General features: G+C 48.8%; 1 protein-coding gene across 1 annotated transcript in view; it reads left to right on the forward strand.

Moving 5' to 3' along the window:
* The first annotated feature begins 374 nt into the window (after nt 1–374).
* Nucleotides 375–17,473, forward strand: part of NEDD4L (NEDD4 like E3 ubiquitin protein ligase) — a 223,099-nt gene continuing 206,000 nt past the window's right edge. Inside the window, exon 1 of the mRNA XM_050912459.1 lies at nt 375–428. Coding sequence (XP_050768416.1) covers nt 381–428 — 48 coding nt within the window. The 5' untranslated portion in view covers nt 375–380. The remainder of the gene's footprint in view (nt 429–17,473) is intronic.

Here is a 17,473-nt window from a genome sequence, read left to right on the forward strand (position 1 = left end):
ATCAGCCCGGCCCGGCGGGGCTTCCCGCCCCCGCCATTGGGCGCGCCCGGCCCTCTCCCCGCCCTCTCCCCGCCCCACTGGGCCGCCGCCGCCGGGGCTCCCCGCCGCGGGGAGGGCGCGTTCCTGCGGCCGCGGTGAGCCTCAGCCGGCGGCGGCGGCAGCGCGGGCGGGCCCCAGCGCCGCCCCCGAGTGGCGGCCCCGGGCAGCACCGCCCCCGGACCCTTCCCGCTGGCGCTCGGCTCCCGGCGGCCGCCTTCCGCCGCCCGCGGGCGAGGAGGAGCGGCGGCGGCGGGCGGCTCACCTGGGCCGGGCCGGCGGAGCCCACCGTGAAGCCCCCGGGCGGGAGCGGCGCCGAGCGGGACGCCCCTTGCAGCGGCTCCATGGCGACCGCGGCGGTGGAGCCGGTCTACGGGCTCTCGGAGGACGAGGTGGGTCGGGGCCGGGGGCGGCTCGGGAACCCCCCGCGGGTGGTCTCCGTGGGGGTGCGCGTGTGTGCCCGTGCCCGCGTGTGTGCCCGCGCACGTGTGCGCGCCCGTGCCCGAGTGTGCCGGGGTGCGGGGAGCCCCGCCCGCCGCGGGGTGACAGGCGCCCTTCGCCCGGCCGCCCCGTTGCCATTAGCCGCGGAGGGGGCGGCTGCGGGGAGCTGGCCCCGGCGGGCGGACAGCCCCCGCCGGCCGGGCGAAGGTCGAGGGTCGGTCCGGGAGGGCGCCCGGCGAGCCCGCCACGCCCCGCGGGGCTCCGCGCCCCCGCCCGGCAGCAGCCGCGGGCGGGCGGCCGGGGAGACGTGGCGGCGGGCCGAGCGGGGCGTCCTGTCCCGGTGGGTGCTGGTAGCCGCCGCCGGCCCGCCCGCGGCCCCGGCAGGTGTGTCCGCTCGGCCGGCCACCCGGCCCGCAGCCCCGCGGCCGCCGGCTGCAAGGGGCCGGGCGGCGCCTCCGCTGCGGGGGGCGGCTGGAACACCCCCCCCCCCCCCTCTCCGGCCGCCCCGTGTCCGCGGCCTGGCTGCCCGGGCGGGCCTGGGCGCTGTGCGGCGGGGTCAGGGAGCGGGCTCCGGAGGGGTCCCGGCGGCCGGTGTGCGGTCCCCGCCGCGGAGCGTTTCCCGGGCCGTGCCCGGTTCCCGTGGCCGGATCCCCCACCGCCGCCTCTCGCCCCAGCGTGCGCGGGGCGGCTCGGACGGGGGCTGGCGGCGAACAAAGAGCCGGGGCTGGCGATGGAGATGCCGTAGGTGGGAGGCAGCCGCCGCCTCGCCGCCTGGCCCGGTGAGCAGGCTCTGCCCGGCGCTGGTCGCGCAGCGCTGCCGGCATCCCCGGGAAACGGCCGGGGGCAGGCGGGGCCGCTGTGCTTGAAGAGAAGGAGCTGCCTTGGCCGACCCGCTGGTCCCCCCCACCCCGTGCTGTGCCGGGGAGCTGGTGTCAAACACAGCCTGGTGCCTAATGCAGATGGAGCTCGATAAGCTGGGTAGGACGCGTGATAACTAGTCGCCGTGTTCTGGCTTTATCAACTGATGCCTTCTGCAGAACCATATGCAGTGCTAACCGGTTAAATATGTGCGAGCAGAACAGTCCACTTCATCTTACGTGAATGTTAAAAATTGTAGTTAATGCCCTTTTTGTTTCATTGCCTTGGTGAGGTACTCCTTTTTCTCAGTAGGCAGTGTAATAAAGCATCAGAAAAGGGACAAGCTATGTCACTATTCTGTGATTTCAGTATATCAACTGTTAGTATCGGGCATATTGCTTGTCTGGGCTGTATTTTTACAGGAGTCAATAATAATAATCATAACAATATTACGTCTGGTTTTATGGGACTAAACATGAAGGGCTATTTGTCAGTCTCTTTGTGGTATAGAAGTAAGTGGCATAAAAAAAATCTTCTGACTGTAGAAGCTGCCAGGCAATTTTATTACCTATTATATTTGAACAGCACCAAATCTGGATGACTGTACCGTTAAATTCTGATTGGAAAGGAGGTTCTTTGGCCGGAGTGGGTGTTTTTATAAAGGGGGGGTGGTTAGTTCTGCTTTTGTTGATTTATAAAGCTACAAGCGCACTCTGATTTAAAATGCTCTGTATGTGTGTGAAGGTCGGGGAGAAGAGGGCACATTGCAAGAGCCTTGGGCGCTTAACATAGCAAGCACAGAATCGGAGGAGAATCTTTTCTTCCCTGGGTTGTTTTCGTAAGCCTTCATGCGAGGACAAGGCGAGCTGACAGCAGCCGAGGCTGCAGGACTCCCCCGAGCAGCTCGCTCCGGCCGGCTCCCCTGTGCAGGAACGCTTCTGTGTCGCCCGACCCTCCAGGTAACGCGGGCCCGCTGCGGTGCTCCTGCCTGCTCCCAGAGCGCTGGAGGGCCTGTACGGGCTGGAGGAACGGCTAGGCCAGCGGGGCTTGCTGTCCCAACGCGGGCACCCCAAAACACTTGGTTGGTGGCGGTTACGTGCTTTCATGGATTTGAGTATATTAGCAAGTGTGATCTGCGAGGAAAAGGGTAAACCTGTGAGCCATCCTGCTGCATCCCAAATAGGTGGCTGAGAACACAATGCTGGAGTCTGGCTGCTGCCTTTTTTTGTTGTGTATTCGCCGGTATCTTTTGTCCCTGCCTCCTTCCTCGACATATGCTGGTACTTGCACAGAATGTTAACGAGAAATGAATACGCGGAGAAATCCACTGGATGGAGAAGTGCAGCTGCTGGCTGTGCTGCTCAGCACCCCGCTCTCCACCTTGGCTCCGAGGTGGAAGGGCTCTCGCGAGAGCAAGGGCAGTTGCTGTAGCGGTGCTCACGTCCCCTGCTGATACTGGGGACCTGGCCTGCTGAAGGGTGGGCATGGCAGTCCAGGTAAGAAGAGGCGTCTGTCGCTCACCTCCCGAGGTAAAACCAAGCTGTTTGAAAAAGAACAACTTGGAAAAGCAAGCCTTTGGACTCTCCGCGATGACCCACGGCGGTCCCGCGTCATGGATGCAGTGATGACTGCAGCCACCCTACCTGTGAGGAACAATGGACCGGTTCTTTGTTTTCTGCATCGCTGTAGATCGTGACGGTGCTGGACGCTTCGCAGAACAGAGCAGTGATCATCTGAAAATACGACAGGAGACCGCAAATGGAAATAGGGTGGAAGAAAGAGGAAAAAGGGAACAGGGTGAGGAGGGGCATGGAGAAGAACGCAGGCGGTATCACACAGCCCGATGGGCTGTAGTTTCAATACGCCAACAGCCTAAACCGTTGTCGAGTCTGTGGTAAACGTATGGGCAAAGGAAACCACTGAAGGAGGAAAATCTCCCTCGGGAAGGCGGCTGTAAGTAGGCTCCATTAAAGGTAAATCTAAAGAGTGGTTGAGAAAGGCAGGTGTGTTTACAGTTTCATTGCACACTGGCTTTTGTGGATAATGCCTTCCCATTAGCATTGGCTTGGACTTTCTCTTTGCTAGTCTTGAGAGGCCAAATCGTGTATGCGGGCATATTTGGGCTATTCATTTTTCTTTGTTCCTACCTCAGTTTGAAATAGTGGTTGCAGTTATATACTGTTTTATGTAGGGTTTTAAGTAGGCCTTATGTAGGACTACCTGTCCTAGCACACTTGTGGATTGGAAAAAGTAGTTATTTAAATGTAAGCTAGACTTGCTTAGTGGCTTCCCATAAAAATAGCAATATTTCTTACAAATAATTAAGCATAGGCTTAACTTGTACTTGCACAGTAGATGTATCTGTCAGTAGGCCTACTCCATGTCTTAAATTTTGCAGAGTTTGTGCCTACATTAATCTCTGTAAATAGCTATAATTCTCAGTGGATACCTTCAATATGGACATCTGTTCTTATTTTGTTCAAATACTCTGATAGGCGTTAAGACACTCAGTAGTTTAGGGACTTACTGAGTCACAGATGACAAGCCAACCATTGCGTTTAGCCACTGTCAGACTGCGTTTTTCTTCAAATGTTGTTTTCATAAGCCTGCCTCTTTGTAAATATGAACTATAAACATTTTTAGATTAATCTGTTAGTTAAAATTAGCTGTAAATCAAATTGGCTTCCTACGAATTTTTCACTGTGAGGGTGACTTTAGCACTGGCACAGGTTGCACAGGGAGGTGGTGGAGTCTTCATCCTTGGAGCTGTTCAGAAGCCATCCGGACATGTCCTGGGCAGCCGGCTTTAGCTCGAGCCGGGGGGCAGGCCAGATGACCTCCAGAGGTCCCTGCCAACCTCAACCAGTCTGCAGTTCTGTGAAATAATATTTACACAGGCTACCGGAAGCTTTGGTGCTCTCATGCAATCTTTAAATGCCAGTATATTTAACAACGTACACCCCTTAGTAGCTGAAAATGTTTTTGTTCCTGCGTAGAGCACTCCTCCTCCTCCTAACCGAAGCTGTGCATCCATTGCACACGCTTGGTTTGTGAGACTGCTGTTTGTTAAACGCTCCCGCTGTTAACAGCGACAGGTCTTCAGCGCTGGCCTGGGGAGCGGAGGGAAAGGGAGCGAAACCAGAAGCACCGGCCCAAGTGACGTGAGCGATTTCCCCCAGCTTCTAGTGTTTGTTTGTTTAGGGAGTTCCTGAACCATTGAATGCATCAGGACCGTTGATTTTTAGGAATTACTGGATTAATCTCATAAACTTAATTTACTTTTTAGTCGTCTTCTCCCCCCCCCCCCCCCCCCCCCCCCCCCCCCCCCCCCCCCCCCCCCCCCCCCCCCCCCCCCCCCCCCCCCCCCGAGAAGAAAGGAAAGAGTGTGTCCCTTAGAGAAGTACACCTCTCATTCATTTCAGTTTGGGTTTCTTGAGAGTCTTTGAATTGAATGTGGCCCAAACAAAATGGAAGTTTCCACAAGTATTCCCTTCCCCTTTCTCAGTGTGCTTGGGTGGAACAAAAACTTGCAGCTTCTTGTATCTCATTTGGTTGAATAAATAATGTGTCTTCAGAAAAAGATCCTTGAAGAAGGAGTATTTTTCTTTTTATATTTTAAAATATAGGCAAAAAAGAGGTTCATATGTGAAACTGCTCTCTCCAATTCCAGCATTCTTCTCTTTTCAAGTTCTATTCAACTTCCATGGCTTGTGATTGAATAAACTGAAATTACAAGCTTCCTACTGAGATGACATTTTGTCGTGCATTAGAAATTGTCAAAAAGGAGCTTATGTTCATGAAAGTGTCTTGATGCATGAGATATAATTGCGTATGCCTTAAAATAAATGGTTCTGGATATAGTCACTGCAGTTTAACTTCTTCTTCTCACCTTAGTTCTTGTGTACTGTACTGAGCAAAGCATTGTGTGTGAGAAATGAATCCTGAAGGATTTCAAGACCTCGGGAGCCTCTGTGGCACTCTGCTTTTAATAAGACACACTTTTGGTAAATACGAGCAAAACCAGTCTTCAGGTATGATGGAAATGGTACCTGCGGATGGGATGAATTTCTGTAAAGCATAGGCTTATTTATACGTTACCTAACATCAGGGTAAAGAATAAAAACAAGGTTTGCCTCAATGGTGTCATGGTGAAGTACAGCTTGGGCCATGAGGTGACAAGGAATATGGCTGCAATACAGTGGATAAACGGTCTCTTTCTGTGCAGACTGTTTCAAAATGAGGCCTGTGGGAAGTTGGCTTTTGTGTTGTGTGTTTACGTGTTCCCGATGGATTTGTTGCTCTGGAATGATCTCCCTTGAGGGTGTCTCTTTCCCCGTACTTGAATGTCATGTTAATGGCGTTGGTCTGTGTATGCTTTGGTGCTGTCCATCAGATGGGGCTGCGAAGGCTTCAAAAGGAATACGTTCTCGCACTGCTTACTGATTAACTGGGTTTATTACTGAGGAAAAAGGCTTCAATTTTTCCTCCCCCACTTGCCTCAATGACAAAGCAGTGACATAGTGTAGTTCAGTGTTGGATTTCTCTAGTTTGCCTTTCAAGCAAACCACAAGTTTTTGAAATAAGCCTGATGGTGAGTTGTTGGGGGGAAGTGTCTGTGTTCTAGATGGTTGTAATTAGATTTAAGGTAACGGCCAGAGGTTTTGTGAGCCCAGGCTGTCTCCACAGGGCCCCTGCCAGGACTGGCATCTGCGAAGGGGCTCTTCAGCTGTGTCCCCTCGTTGCACTGGTTCCCAGCTCGACTGGGAGCAGCGAGGACTGGGCGTTGTGGCACTGGAAGAGCGTTGGATGAATGGCCAGGGCACGGGGCATCGCTGCCGGTGACGTACCGGAGAAGCAGCTCGTAGGCAGTCGTGGTTTCTTGTCGAGCGCTGCCAGATCTCAGCTGTAAGGTGGAAAACGGGCAGAGCGGCGCGAGGGGGCCAGCCTGCCTGCCTCCGGGGCATCGTCCGGCTCCGCTAGCTCCAGCCCAGCCCGCGGCTTACATGAAGCAGGAGGCTTTTATGTGGGAAAAAAACGTGAGTTCCTGAGAAGATGCAGCTTTCGTGAACAAGGCTGTGAACACAGACTCTTTAAAAAGAGAGGTCTGTTGTCCTGCTCTGAATACTTTGGTTATGTAAAAGCATAACTCTTTTTCATCGGAGTGTGAGCAGCGGCCTCCCTTGGTCACAGCAGTGACACAGTGTCTTAGTAATAAGCAATTTAGAATAGTAACCTTTATTGACTTTTTAAATGGGAAAAAAAAAATTGGAATTCGTTTTATAGATTCTAAGTGCATTGGCTTCCCAGGGATAGCACGTAAAACTTTAAATGATGATTAAAAAGTCCAGATAAGGAAGCATTTCATAAGTGAAAGGGCTTGCATATCTACTTGTTGTGGCATAATAACAAAATTAATAGGCTGTGGTTCTCAGTAGGTCAATAGATTTTTATAAAAGCTTGCGTTTTAAACCTACTTTTAATGAGTTATCAGCGTATTTTGGCCACTGTTACTGACACTAAGTAAATTCTAGTTTTAATGTAAAATTAATGTAAAGACATTTAAGGTGGCTTGTATTAAAATGTGGGTCTGAGGGAGTGAAGAAATTTTAGTTTTATATATACGCCCATTCAGAGATGGCTCTGTCCCTCCTCCACCCCTGCTCTCTTGTGAGGCGAGTAGGTTATTTTAGTGTCTTGTGAGCGCAGGTGAGGGATGGTGCTGCGGGTGGTTCGGCCATTGCTGCCCACACACTGTTGTTGGGGAAGGGACGATAAGCATCTGGTTGGGTTTAGTCCCTTCAGGATCCGTGTTATGGGCTGGCCGTTGGAGGGCACTGTGTAATGGTAAATGTGAACTCAAGGTTATCATCTGTTGCTGCACAGATACCATTTTCCTGGGAAGTAAACATGGACTGTGAGCCCCACACCTGCAGAGCAAAACCTTTCTGCTGCCACAGCAGTCTTCTCGATCTCAGGGGCACAGCTTTCTCTGGGAGTTATGTTTAATGAATCTCTAATGGGTTTTTTTGTGTTTTGTTTTGACAATATAACCAGGCATGATATGAGTGCCAAGTGAGCTTACCTTTCAGAAAGGAATAAAATTTAATATCTTAGGATGTTATGCGAAGAAAGAGTGCACCACTTCAGCTTCTAGGTTGGAGTTGCATCTTCAGACAATGAGAGATTCAGTGGGTCGTAATATTTATCCTTTCTAAACCAAATACAGCTCATTATGCAAGATGGATTATCTCCACAGGTGCTGTGAGATCCAGAGGCCACATCAGAGATTGTGGGACTCGATGCTATTACCTTTATTCATGTCATGCTTGGGGTAATGCTGCATGAAGCCAAAACAAGGCATCTGCCGTGGGGGCTACGTGAAGCAGCTGTGTGCTTGTGTCGCAAGATCTGATGCAGATGCAGCCTGTTTGGCAGCTAACTGATTTCAGCTGAATCAGGCTAAATTGACAGCCTCTTAGTCCTGGAGGATTATATGGGGCCAAGACCTCTTGCTTAATTAAACTCTGTGGCATATAAACTGGGACTTTTCTGAGCGAGCTGGAAACCTCTAGGCCTTTTAATAGCAGTGAGGGATGGATTATCTAACAGCTTCAGTCAATAAAAAGTCACAGATGCAGTATCAGTGTGCAGAAGTAGCTTGATTTTGTTATAGTTTTATAAATTTTGGTGTCGGTGAACAGAGAAAATCTCACTAACTTTCATAAATTTCTTCGTCTTTTGCTTTCACTGCTACTTCCTCTTAAATGTTTGTTTTAATTATGTTGAGTAAGAGAGTTTTACTGTAGCAGTAAAAGAAATGCTACTAGGCAGCTCTGTCCCCTTCTAGAAAGAAATGAAGTGTAATCTTGTAAACACTCTGTTATTTTCGGTAAGCTGGGTAAGAATGCAGTGGCAGGTTGAGTGACTTCTCTGACTTGTGCACCGGGAGAAAGGAATGTGGTTTTACTGCTGGTGTGCTCAGCTCAGCTCGCTGCCATTTCATTATTAAAACCTGCCAGGGGTTTTACTTTCAGCTGGGACTAGAACTGTAGCTTTCAGAAGTACTTAACTCGCTGTCATGCCAGCTTTTTTCAGCATGGGGTTCTCAAGCTGCCGAGTTCCTAATGCTGGAGCTCTCCATTCCCCTGCTCCCTCCGTCTTTTCCTCTCCCCTCCCATAAAGAAGGAAGAAAAACAAAACCTTAGGAAAGGGATTGTTTTCTGCAAAGAAGCAGCAATTAACTAGTAATTCATTTTAAAATAAGAGATGTGGTTAAATTGCACAGGCCTGGAAGCTAACTGCAGTTAAAATAGTTTAAAAAAAAAAAAAACAGAACACCAACCCACTAAAACAACCCGAAGCCCCGATAATACAAATCCAAAAAACTTGATTCTTGAAATGTATTATGAAACGTCTGTCTTCCAGATGATGTCTTGACTGGGCAACAAACTCAATGTGTATATTTGTAATTGTTCATTTTTTCCTTCCTCCATTCTTTTAACCTTAATTCCTGTGCACTGGCAGGATGTAGATATTTGTCAGAATCCTGATTTCTAGGAAGTAGGAACCTTGCCTGTAATCAAAAGAAATATCTACAATTCTGAGAACACTGCAGGATGTGAGAAATAACTCCATGAATGAGTTGTGCTTTGCAGTTAAGCTATAGTACCTTATTTTTGTGCCTGACTGCATGGATTAGTGTTGTTTTATTGGTGTCATGCCAACTCAAGACAGGTTTTCTTTTTTAATGCACTTTTATCTGCTGGAGAAGAGCAGAATTGGTTGGAACGGTGCACAATCACGCTGTCCTCTCTCCTTTGGCAGTTCCTAGTTTTGAATAATCCTGGCCTGAGGATGGAAGTATGTTCATATAATCTGTACTTTTCTGTGTTTGTTTTTAATTGAAAGCAGTTCAAAGTCTTACTCTTTTTAAGCATCTTTATGTAGAAGATCACACTGCGTTCATGGCAGGATTTTGGAGAGATGAGAGTGATGAGCAGCTCTCAGTAGAAGGTGTCCTGGGATGACTTCCTCATCAACTGTCTATCTGGTAAGTGGTGTGGTGGCGAAAAACTCCGCTTCTGGCTTCTTGCCGGTGAGACTGGACGTGAGGTCTTGAGCTCGCTGCTCCGTAAGCCTTGGCCGGTGTCCGTGTGCACGTAAGGTGGTCATTGCAGCTCAAACCATGCTTTGCTCTTCTGTTCCCCTGCGCCTAAGGGGTGGGTTGTGGTTGTGTTTAAGGTCTTTGGAGGATGAAGAAGCATTTTATCTTCCAAGAATGAAGTGATCTGGAAGATAAACTAACAGCAAGGAAGAAGGTTTTTGGGATGCATTGGAGGGAGGAGAGCCAAAGGAATTTTTTTGGTTTTGTGCTCTGCTTGCAGTCCTCCTCTATCTATTTATCCAGTTCCTCTAAGGAGAGAGAGAATATCAGGTCTCCTTCATGCCATGGAGTAACTTATGTAAACTGTCATCAACTTTTGAAATAAGTCAACAAAAGTATTTAACTTTTAATCATTGAGAAATTACAATAGAGACATTGCTTCACATTCTCAGTATTTTATTTTTTAGTGCTGAACACCAGCCAGGCTTCTCTTCTTCCTAGCTTTTGGTGTGTTTATATGAAATCTTGCTTCATTTCTTTTGCTAAATGGAAGCAGAGACATTTCACTCAAACTTTTTTGTCTGTTTGTTTGGACAAACTTAATAAATGACCATTTATTTTTTAAAAAACTTCTTGGCTGATTTTACAAGTTTTTGCCACCCCTCCTTATGGCCAGCTAGTGATAAGGTATTCTAGCCAGCATGTAATGGAAACCATAGTCTTGCAGTCATCAGATCCTGAGTCTGCTGTGTCCAAAAAGAAATAATAGTAATAAAAAAAACCTGAATGAAAATGAATGACTGACCTTCTACTATAAACAGATTGCCTCACTTTCTTGGTTCTGAATTCAGAGATACAGATTCGGTCTCTGAAAGGTCCTTGAGCCTCAAGTCCCTGGAAGCGAGGAGGTAATACCATTTTGATGTTGCCAGGTGTTTGCTTATATCTTACTCTCTATAGTGTTTGCTTTTAGTCAGTATAGGAAGCCATTTGCTGGCCCAGTTGTACCTGTGGCTGGTATATCTACACCTATGAGTTACAGGATGTCTTTTTTGTCCTTCCAGTTTTTCATATTTATATGCATACTTATGTAATATAGATCTTAAGAATTTAAGTCAGAAAGGGCCAGTAGATCTTCTGGCTCTGTAATAGCCAACTTCTGCCCCTAAAACCACAAAAGCTGCAGGCTGTTCTAGACTACCTCCCAGACGTGAGCAGCGTTGCGATGGGTCTTGCTGGGTGAACTAGGTCCGCTCTGGAGCGAGGTGAGCGGACGGGTTCCCCGGGTGCTGCCGCCCAGTCGTCCACGAAGCAGAGCTGGATCCGTTTGGCAGTTTTACGTGGGGATCGCTGGAAAGCTGCTGTCATTGCCCAGCTGGTCAGAAAGCCTCGAAGCTCTGAGGTGTGTGGTGCACCTCCTGCAAAGGTGTCGATGTGTGGCCTTGTAGGGTCACGGAGATCGTCATCTCGCATCTCACTGACATTGCGTGTCTAGAAGATCGCGGAGTGTCACTTGGATATGCTACTAAATTCAAAACTGTTTTTAAAGCTTTTCAGTCCTCACACAACTGTCAAATGGCAAAGTCTGAAGGTGTTAGAAAAGCCTAATTCCCAGTCGTGGTGAGGAATTGGTGGAGGGGAGGCGACCAGGCGGTCCCAGCATGCTGGCTCTGTGCTAAGTGGAGGAGGATAAAGTCTCCACAGGTTCTGGCATGGAAGAGAAGTGTCAGGTTTTGTGGTGGGAAGGAGGAGGCCAGGCTGAGGCCATCGGTGACGGAGACAGCCCAGGCATCTGGAAATGAAGCTGAATTGGCCGCTCCTGTAAGAGGTCCTTTAGCCCAATTTATTAAAATGAACTGAAATCTGGATTTACGGGTTCAGTGTAATGCGCTGGGCTGTATGCTGTGGCTCCCTCATTACCCTGGTTCCCTGCTGCTGGGGGGGCTGGGGCAGGCGCAGCTGGGTGTGATGTGGACCTTCAGCTGATGTTCATCTCGCTGCCACCTGTGAGTCGTTAGTGCTGAGAGTCGTTAGTGCCGTGAGTCGTTAGCACGAGCTGAGCGTCAGGGCAGTGCGTGTGCACCACCTCTGTTGAGCAGAGGGAGTCGAGGCTGCTGGTGTGAGGTGATGGCTGCTTGAGCAGCTGATACGAACGTTAGTGGATTTGCACTGCTGAAAGGGAGGGCCTGCTTTCTCTTGTGCACCTTGGGACCTTCTGTGAACCAGTACAAATCGCTAATTTGTGGACAGCTGCCCGTCTCGTTTGCTGGGCTGTTGAATTGCGGTAGCTGCCGGAGAGGTGATGAGAGTCAGAGGTATGTGGCAGGAGCTGCTGGGGTGGTGGTGGAGGGTGTGTGCAAAGAAGGGAGGGCAGGACTGTTTGGCCGTGAGCTATCGAGTTGGCTGTTTGGATCTCATGAATCCAAAGCTTTGGCTAGAATCCTGACCCTGATGAAATGTGTGGTAAGTTTGTCTAAAGACAGCTCATCTGTAGCCTTCTGGAAATGTTAAATGGACGAGCTCCCTCACAAACAAGTGGAGAAAATACAGATTTCTTGAATTTGCCTGTGATGACGATTGTGGTGACAGACACATGGCGTGTGAACAAAGCCATGCGTCCGCTTTCTGCTTATGCTGATTTAGCCTTATTAACAAAGCAACAGAATTGCTGCTTTTGAAAGAGCAAGCAGCAATGTACTTGCTTAACCTCTGTTCTTAGTAAGATGATGTTATATGTGTTATAAAATATTGGCTTAGCCATTGGTTATAACTATTGAGCCAAAAGAGCTTGAAAATACTCTGTTTTGGACGAGTCTTGCTTTAGCGAACTAAATGATAGCTGCAGATTGTATGGAATACGTAAATGGTGTATATGCAATTTCACTTTATAGCTGTGGTAATGTTGTAATTGTTTAAAGTCTCGGTATTACTGGGCTCTCCTCCCTGGCTCTGTTTATATGTGCTTTTTTCCCCCTCTCTTTTTAAAATGCAGTCTTAGTGCTAAAGTTAACGCACAAATGGATCAGTAGATAGATACTTGAGGAGATGGTAAACTTCCCTGCACTCACCGAGAAAGCTGAGTCAGGAGGATGGGCAGTGGCAAGTTGAGAAGCTGAGCACCTGAGAAGGTGTGTGCCATAGTGGGGGAGCTGCTTCACTGCTTCAGTTACATATCCTCAGGCATAACTCTTCATCGGTGCCTGTAGTGGCATGTGGTGAACTTTGGAACACTCAGGGTACTGCGTATCTGGAGCTTTTGGGGTGGTTTTCCAATTATTTGTGATTTTTTTTCTGACTGGAATGCCAAAAATTAAGTATAGTGTTTGTATTTTTTTAGTAGTACGTCAGTACTATACATTGCATTGTACTGAGTAGAGAATTTTACCATTTTTAATGGCTATGAATATATTTAAACTGGGCACAAACAGTGTAGGCGTTGTGGAGGTACAGTTATTTATCTAAACTTGTGGAAACTTCTTGAATCTCATCAAGTTACTGACTGAATAGCAGCATTTTCCTTATGGTTAGGAGACGTTCACCAACTATGACAAAAATGGTTGCTCTCAAGATGTGATTTATTTTTTGTACATGAAAGGAGCTAAATTAACGTCTTGTTGCAGCTTAAGTGGGGAGGATGGATGACTTTGCTTTCCCCTTACCCTTCCTTAGCTCCAGCTGTGATCCTTTGCTGCTGTTTGTGCTGGCACGCTTCTGATATCAAGGTAAATTGATACAGTTTAGCCAAAAAGGGTTAAAAATAAATCACAGGTTAGGACAGGTTAGCTTTCTGCTGTTCCTGTGAGTTAAATTTGCCTGCTATGCAGTCATACAGTCCTGCCGTTGTCTCAGATAAGCGGTGGAGGCATGTGGTTGGAGGGGCGGGAGGAAGACCTTCATTTTCATCCTTGCTGTCTGTTTTGTTTTGGTTCCACCTGGTCCAGTCTTGTCACTTAATATTTTATTCCTCACTTCCAGCGTCTATACAAAAAAGTTAACTCCTGGAGGTCAGGTAGGAAATAACAAACAGCACGCTGAAAATTCACGTGCAGGTTCAGCCAGGGTTGTGGGCGAATAACGCCTGCTCCCGCAGCCTCGGCCTGCGGAGGCACTTCTCGTTTCAGTTTCTTGCGCGAAGGAGCTTTGCGGTTTTGTTTTCCCTTGCAGGGTAGGCTGGTCTCAACAATACTGTGACAAACCTGTGTCCTGACAGTGTCCTTCACGGTGCCTCACTGGTACTCGCTGTTTGAGCAGAGGCTTATTAGACAGCACAGTAAGTAGGATGAGTCCTGTTTCTTGTCTCCTCCACTGATAGTACCTCCCTGCCTCTGAACCTCATGGTCTTACCCAGCAGGAGGGCTTTCTTCTGCTGTATTGTCATCTCCTTAGCTAGATCTTCTGCAAGTTCTCGCCCATAGTTCTGGTACTAATCCTCTTTAACGGTAATGGTTGATAAGAGGCTTGTAGGAGACAAGTCCAAGAGCATTCTCATTAAAAACTAGCTATTCCTAGGGTATGAGCAGCCTGAGGGTACCACAGGTGTTTCTCCCTCCTCACAAGCTTCTTTCTGGTTGTGACCATCACTGGCTGTTTAACTAACAGTAGACTTAGCTGTGCCGTGTCATTGTTGCTTCACTGAAGTCTTGATGAGTAAGGGTGACAACATACACTTTGTGCAGCATTTTTTTTTTTTCAACTCATCAAAGAAATATGCTCTGTTAACTTCATGCGGTGCTATCTTTAGTAAGCCCAGAATGTTTTACCTGCCCTGTATCTCTTTGTGCGTCTGTTCCTCAGTCTGTAGTACTGTTCAGCACTGGGCAGGGAGGTTGAGGAGTCGCTTTTGAAGACCCAACTGGATGGAGCCCCGAGCCAGCTGGTCTGGTCAGTGTTGACCCTGTGGGAGCAGGAGCTCTGACTGGAGACGTCCCTTCCAGTCCAAACTATTCGATGACGCTGAAGTCTCCAGGGCTGCTGAAGTACTGGAACAGATGTATAGTTTCTCAGAGCATGGTTTTTCCACTTTTCAGGGATTATTGTATTCTAGATTCGTGTTGTGTGCCTCGGTTTATCTTACTGATTAGGAGGCAGCTTTGGGCTGACTAACCAACTGATTATTTTTTTGAGTGCTTTTCTGACAGTAATAGCTATCAAAGCCAAGTTTAAAAAGGCATCTCCTTTGCCCGGTGACCATTTGCTCAAGGAATCAGTGGAGGCTTTTGTTTGATTTGTTAGGCTTCCTCGTCTCGCTGGCTGTGTGCCTGCGCTAGTGAGCTGCTGCAGCACCAGTGGGGTGTCAGGACTCCAGGTCGTGCTGCGTGGATGCTCGCTAGTGCCACAGCAACTTGAGAGCTGGGCAGAAACAGAAATGGGCATAAGCTGGCCACCAGTAAGGCTGGGCTAAAGGTCTGAAAACCAGACATAAATGTGGGGGCCAGTAGCATTTCAAAACAGCCTTTAATAGAAATAATGGGCAGTTAACTTGAATGGATCTTTCTTTTTTTTTGAGGTAACACTACGTATATTTCCCCCCCCCCTTTTTTTTTTTAACAAAGTGAACTGTCCTGATGGTGCTGTCCTGTTGCCTCTTTTATCCAGAAGGTACCTTCTCATTCTGTGGTCTAATTATCACGACAAAGAAGCTCTTGCGTTTTCCTCCCCTGATTTCAGGATGTGATTTCGTTTGTACTGACTTCAGTTTAAGGCCCGGCTGCACCCACAAGGGTGGTGGCGGTGCTCTTCTTGAACCCCAGGTAGAGGGAGAGATGGGTGCAGCGAGGACCGTCCAGCAGACCTCCTTGTCCTGCAGGTGCTGGGCTCGCCAGATCTGGCCGGGGCTGGGGGACGAGGTTAGAGCTGTGCTTTCCAGGGACATCCTGCGGTTGTACCAGAGGTCGCGCGAAGTGAAGCCGCACAGTCAGGTTTTGTTTTTGTCGTACTAGTTTCTGTTGTAGTTTAAAAGTCAAATGTTGTAAAACAGACTACTGCAAGGTGGTTACAAGCTGGGCGTGGATTACCTGTGAGGTTGTTTGTCACCATATGCCTGTGTGCTCTTAATGCAAGATCCAGGGAGAACCCCTTTTGGAAGCTCTCAAAGCCACAGGTCCTTCATAACTGTTAACGAGCAGCCTCAAAGTCCTCAGAGTTAAGACTGTGAAGTTTGTAGCTAATGGGTTTTCAAGTCTTGTGGAGATCTTCTGATATCATGTGCCTAATTGTGTCACTTTTTTCCTTAGAATGTTGTCCAAAATTTGGGTTGGAACTGGTGCATATTTTAAAGCATTTCAGTCATGACTTCAGTCACTGTGTTTTGATTGACATGGTTATTAAAGAAATGCCTCTGACACTTGCTTGAATTGATTTAGCAGAAACTTGTGTTGTTCTCTCATCCTGCTGACACTATGAAAATTTACCTTTAATCCGTTGTGCTACTGTCATGGAGTCTGATTTTATGTCTGGTCAGTTCAGTTCTGAACAACTTGTAACTGCATTTATTTTCTTCATTTCACTCCAGTGAGAGACGATTAGATATAATTCAGCACAGGTAACTGTAACCTGTGCGAGTGTGTTCTGTGCTGCACAGCTACCAGCGAGCTGGCTCGGCTGCCGTGTGCTGCTCGCCCTCACTTGTCTGTGCCCTACAAGGGATGGAGTTTCTGTTTCAAATTCCTAAAACCTGCACAAGAAGCAAAGCCATTAACCTGTGCGGCAAACCCATGTGAGAGGGAGTTCAAAGGTGAGTGGTGAAATGACTGTTGCAGCCTGTAACTGGTAAGGGACGTCATTAAGCACTGTGACCACCTTTGGTTTTTTGGCAGCTTAGGCTATGTGCTTCAAACGCCAGGACTGCAGCATTTGGAAAATGAAATTAGGGTCCTCAAACCAGTGTAACTCTGCAAGCTGGAATACACATGCCGATAGTGTTTGATAACGCAGGAATGCACTACAGAAGCACTGTGTGTCAGTGCTAGCATTGCTGTGGAAACCTGAATTTTAGCACCGGCTGGTTTTGGTGTGTTTAACACTCGGCATCCTGATGTTTATCGGAGAGGTGAGGCAGCGTTGCAGCTGACGTCCACCAGCCTGGAATCGCGCGCCGGGGCTGGTGGACGTCGGGGCTGTCACGCCGCTGCCGCCCGGCGCCACGCCGGCACTGCTGGATGCCTGACCCGAGGTAGCTCCCGTCAGGAGGTCGAACGGTCTTCAGATGTGTCCTGGGGCTGGCTTTGCTTTCCAAGGCGCCTTCTGCTAGCTTATCTCCCGGGGTTGTCGGGGAGCCGGCTGGAACCGTCGTGGGGCGTGCTGTCCCCCGCGGGCTGGGACCCTCTCCATCGCCCTGTCCCTGTGGGCAGGCCGGGGCTGCAGCGGAGGGCAGAGCTCATGGCGAGCTCCTTACCTCGCCAGAGCACCCTTCTGCGGCGACAGCCGTGGCTGCCTTTGGTAAGGTCAGATCGTGTGGGGGAGAGCCAATTATAAGGAAGGCGTGTTGTGTGTGTTTTGTTATGTTCCCTGCAAGTGTGATATCTCTGAAAATCCAGGACCTCTGTGTGGAAAAAGCCGTCCGCAGCTCTTATCTGGACTTCCTGAATTTTTCTTGCTCTGGCATTCAGTAAGTCGTTTGTTTGCCTAGCAACGGCTTTTTTCATTTTGAGACATTTTCTGTTTTTCTTCCTGCCGGATATCATGATCTCGTTTCTGCTACCTGTGAAACCAGACGGTTGTACTCTTCCGCTCCACGTCACTGGGGATCGGTGTTAAATACCGAGTTATGAACAAAGGCTTGAATGAAGTAAGCGTATCTGGCCTTTGCTGTTAAGGACTGGTGCATGAGGATGGGTGCAGTTCTTGACCTTTGGATTTCATGTCTGGTCTCTGGTTGCAATCTGTGTTTTTTATGTTGTCTTAGATAAAGGTGGTATTCACCGTGCTTTTCAGAAGAGGTTTAAGCCCTTCTCCATTGTTAAACTGGCCATTAGTGTTGTGTGAGTCCTTAGTCTTACATAGCTTAGACTGAAACATACTTGCTGTTTTACTGAT

Source organism: Gymnogyps californianus, chromosome Z (genome assembly GCF_018139145.2).
Source record: "Gymnogyps californianus isolate 813 chromosome Z, ASM1813914v2, whole genome shotgun sequence".
Taxonomy (NCBI): Eukaryota; Metazoa; Chordata; class Aves; order Accipitriformes; family Cathartidae; genus Gymnogyps; species Gymnogyps californianus.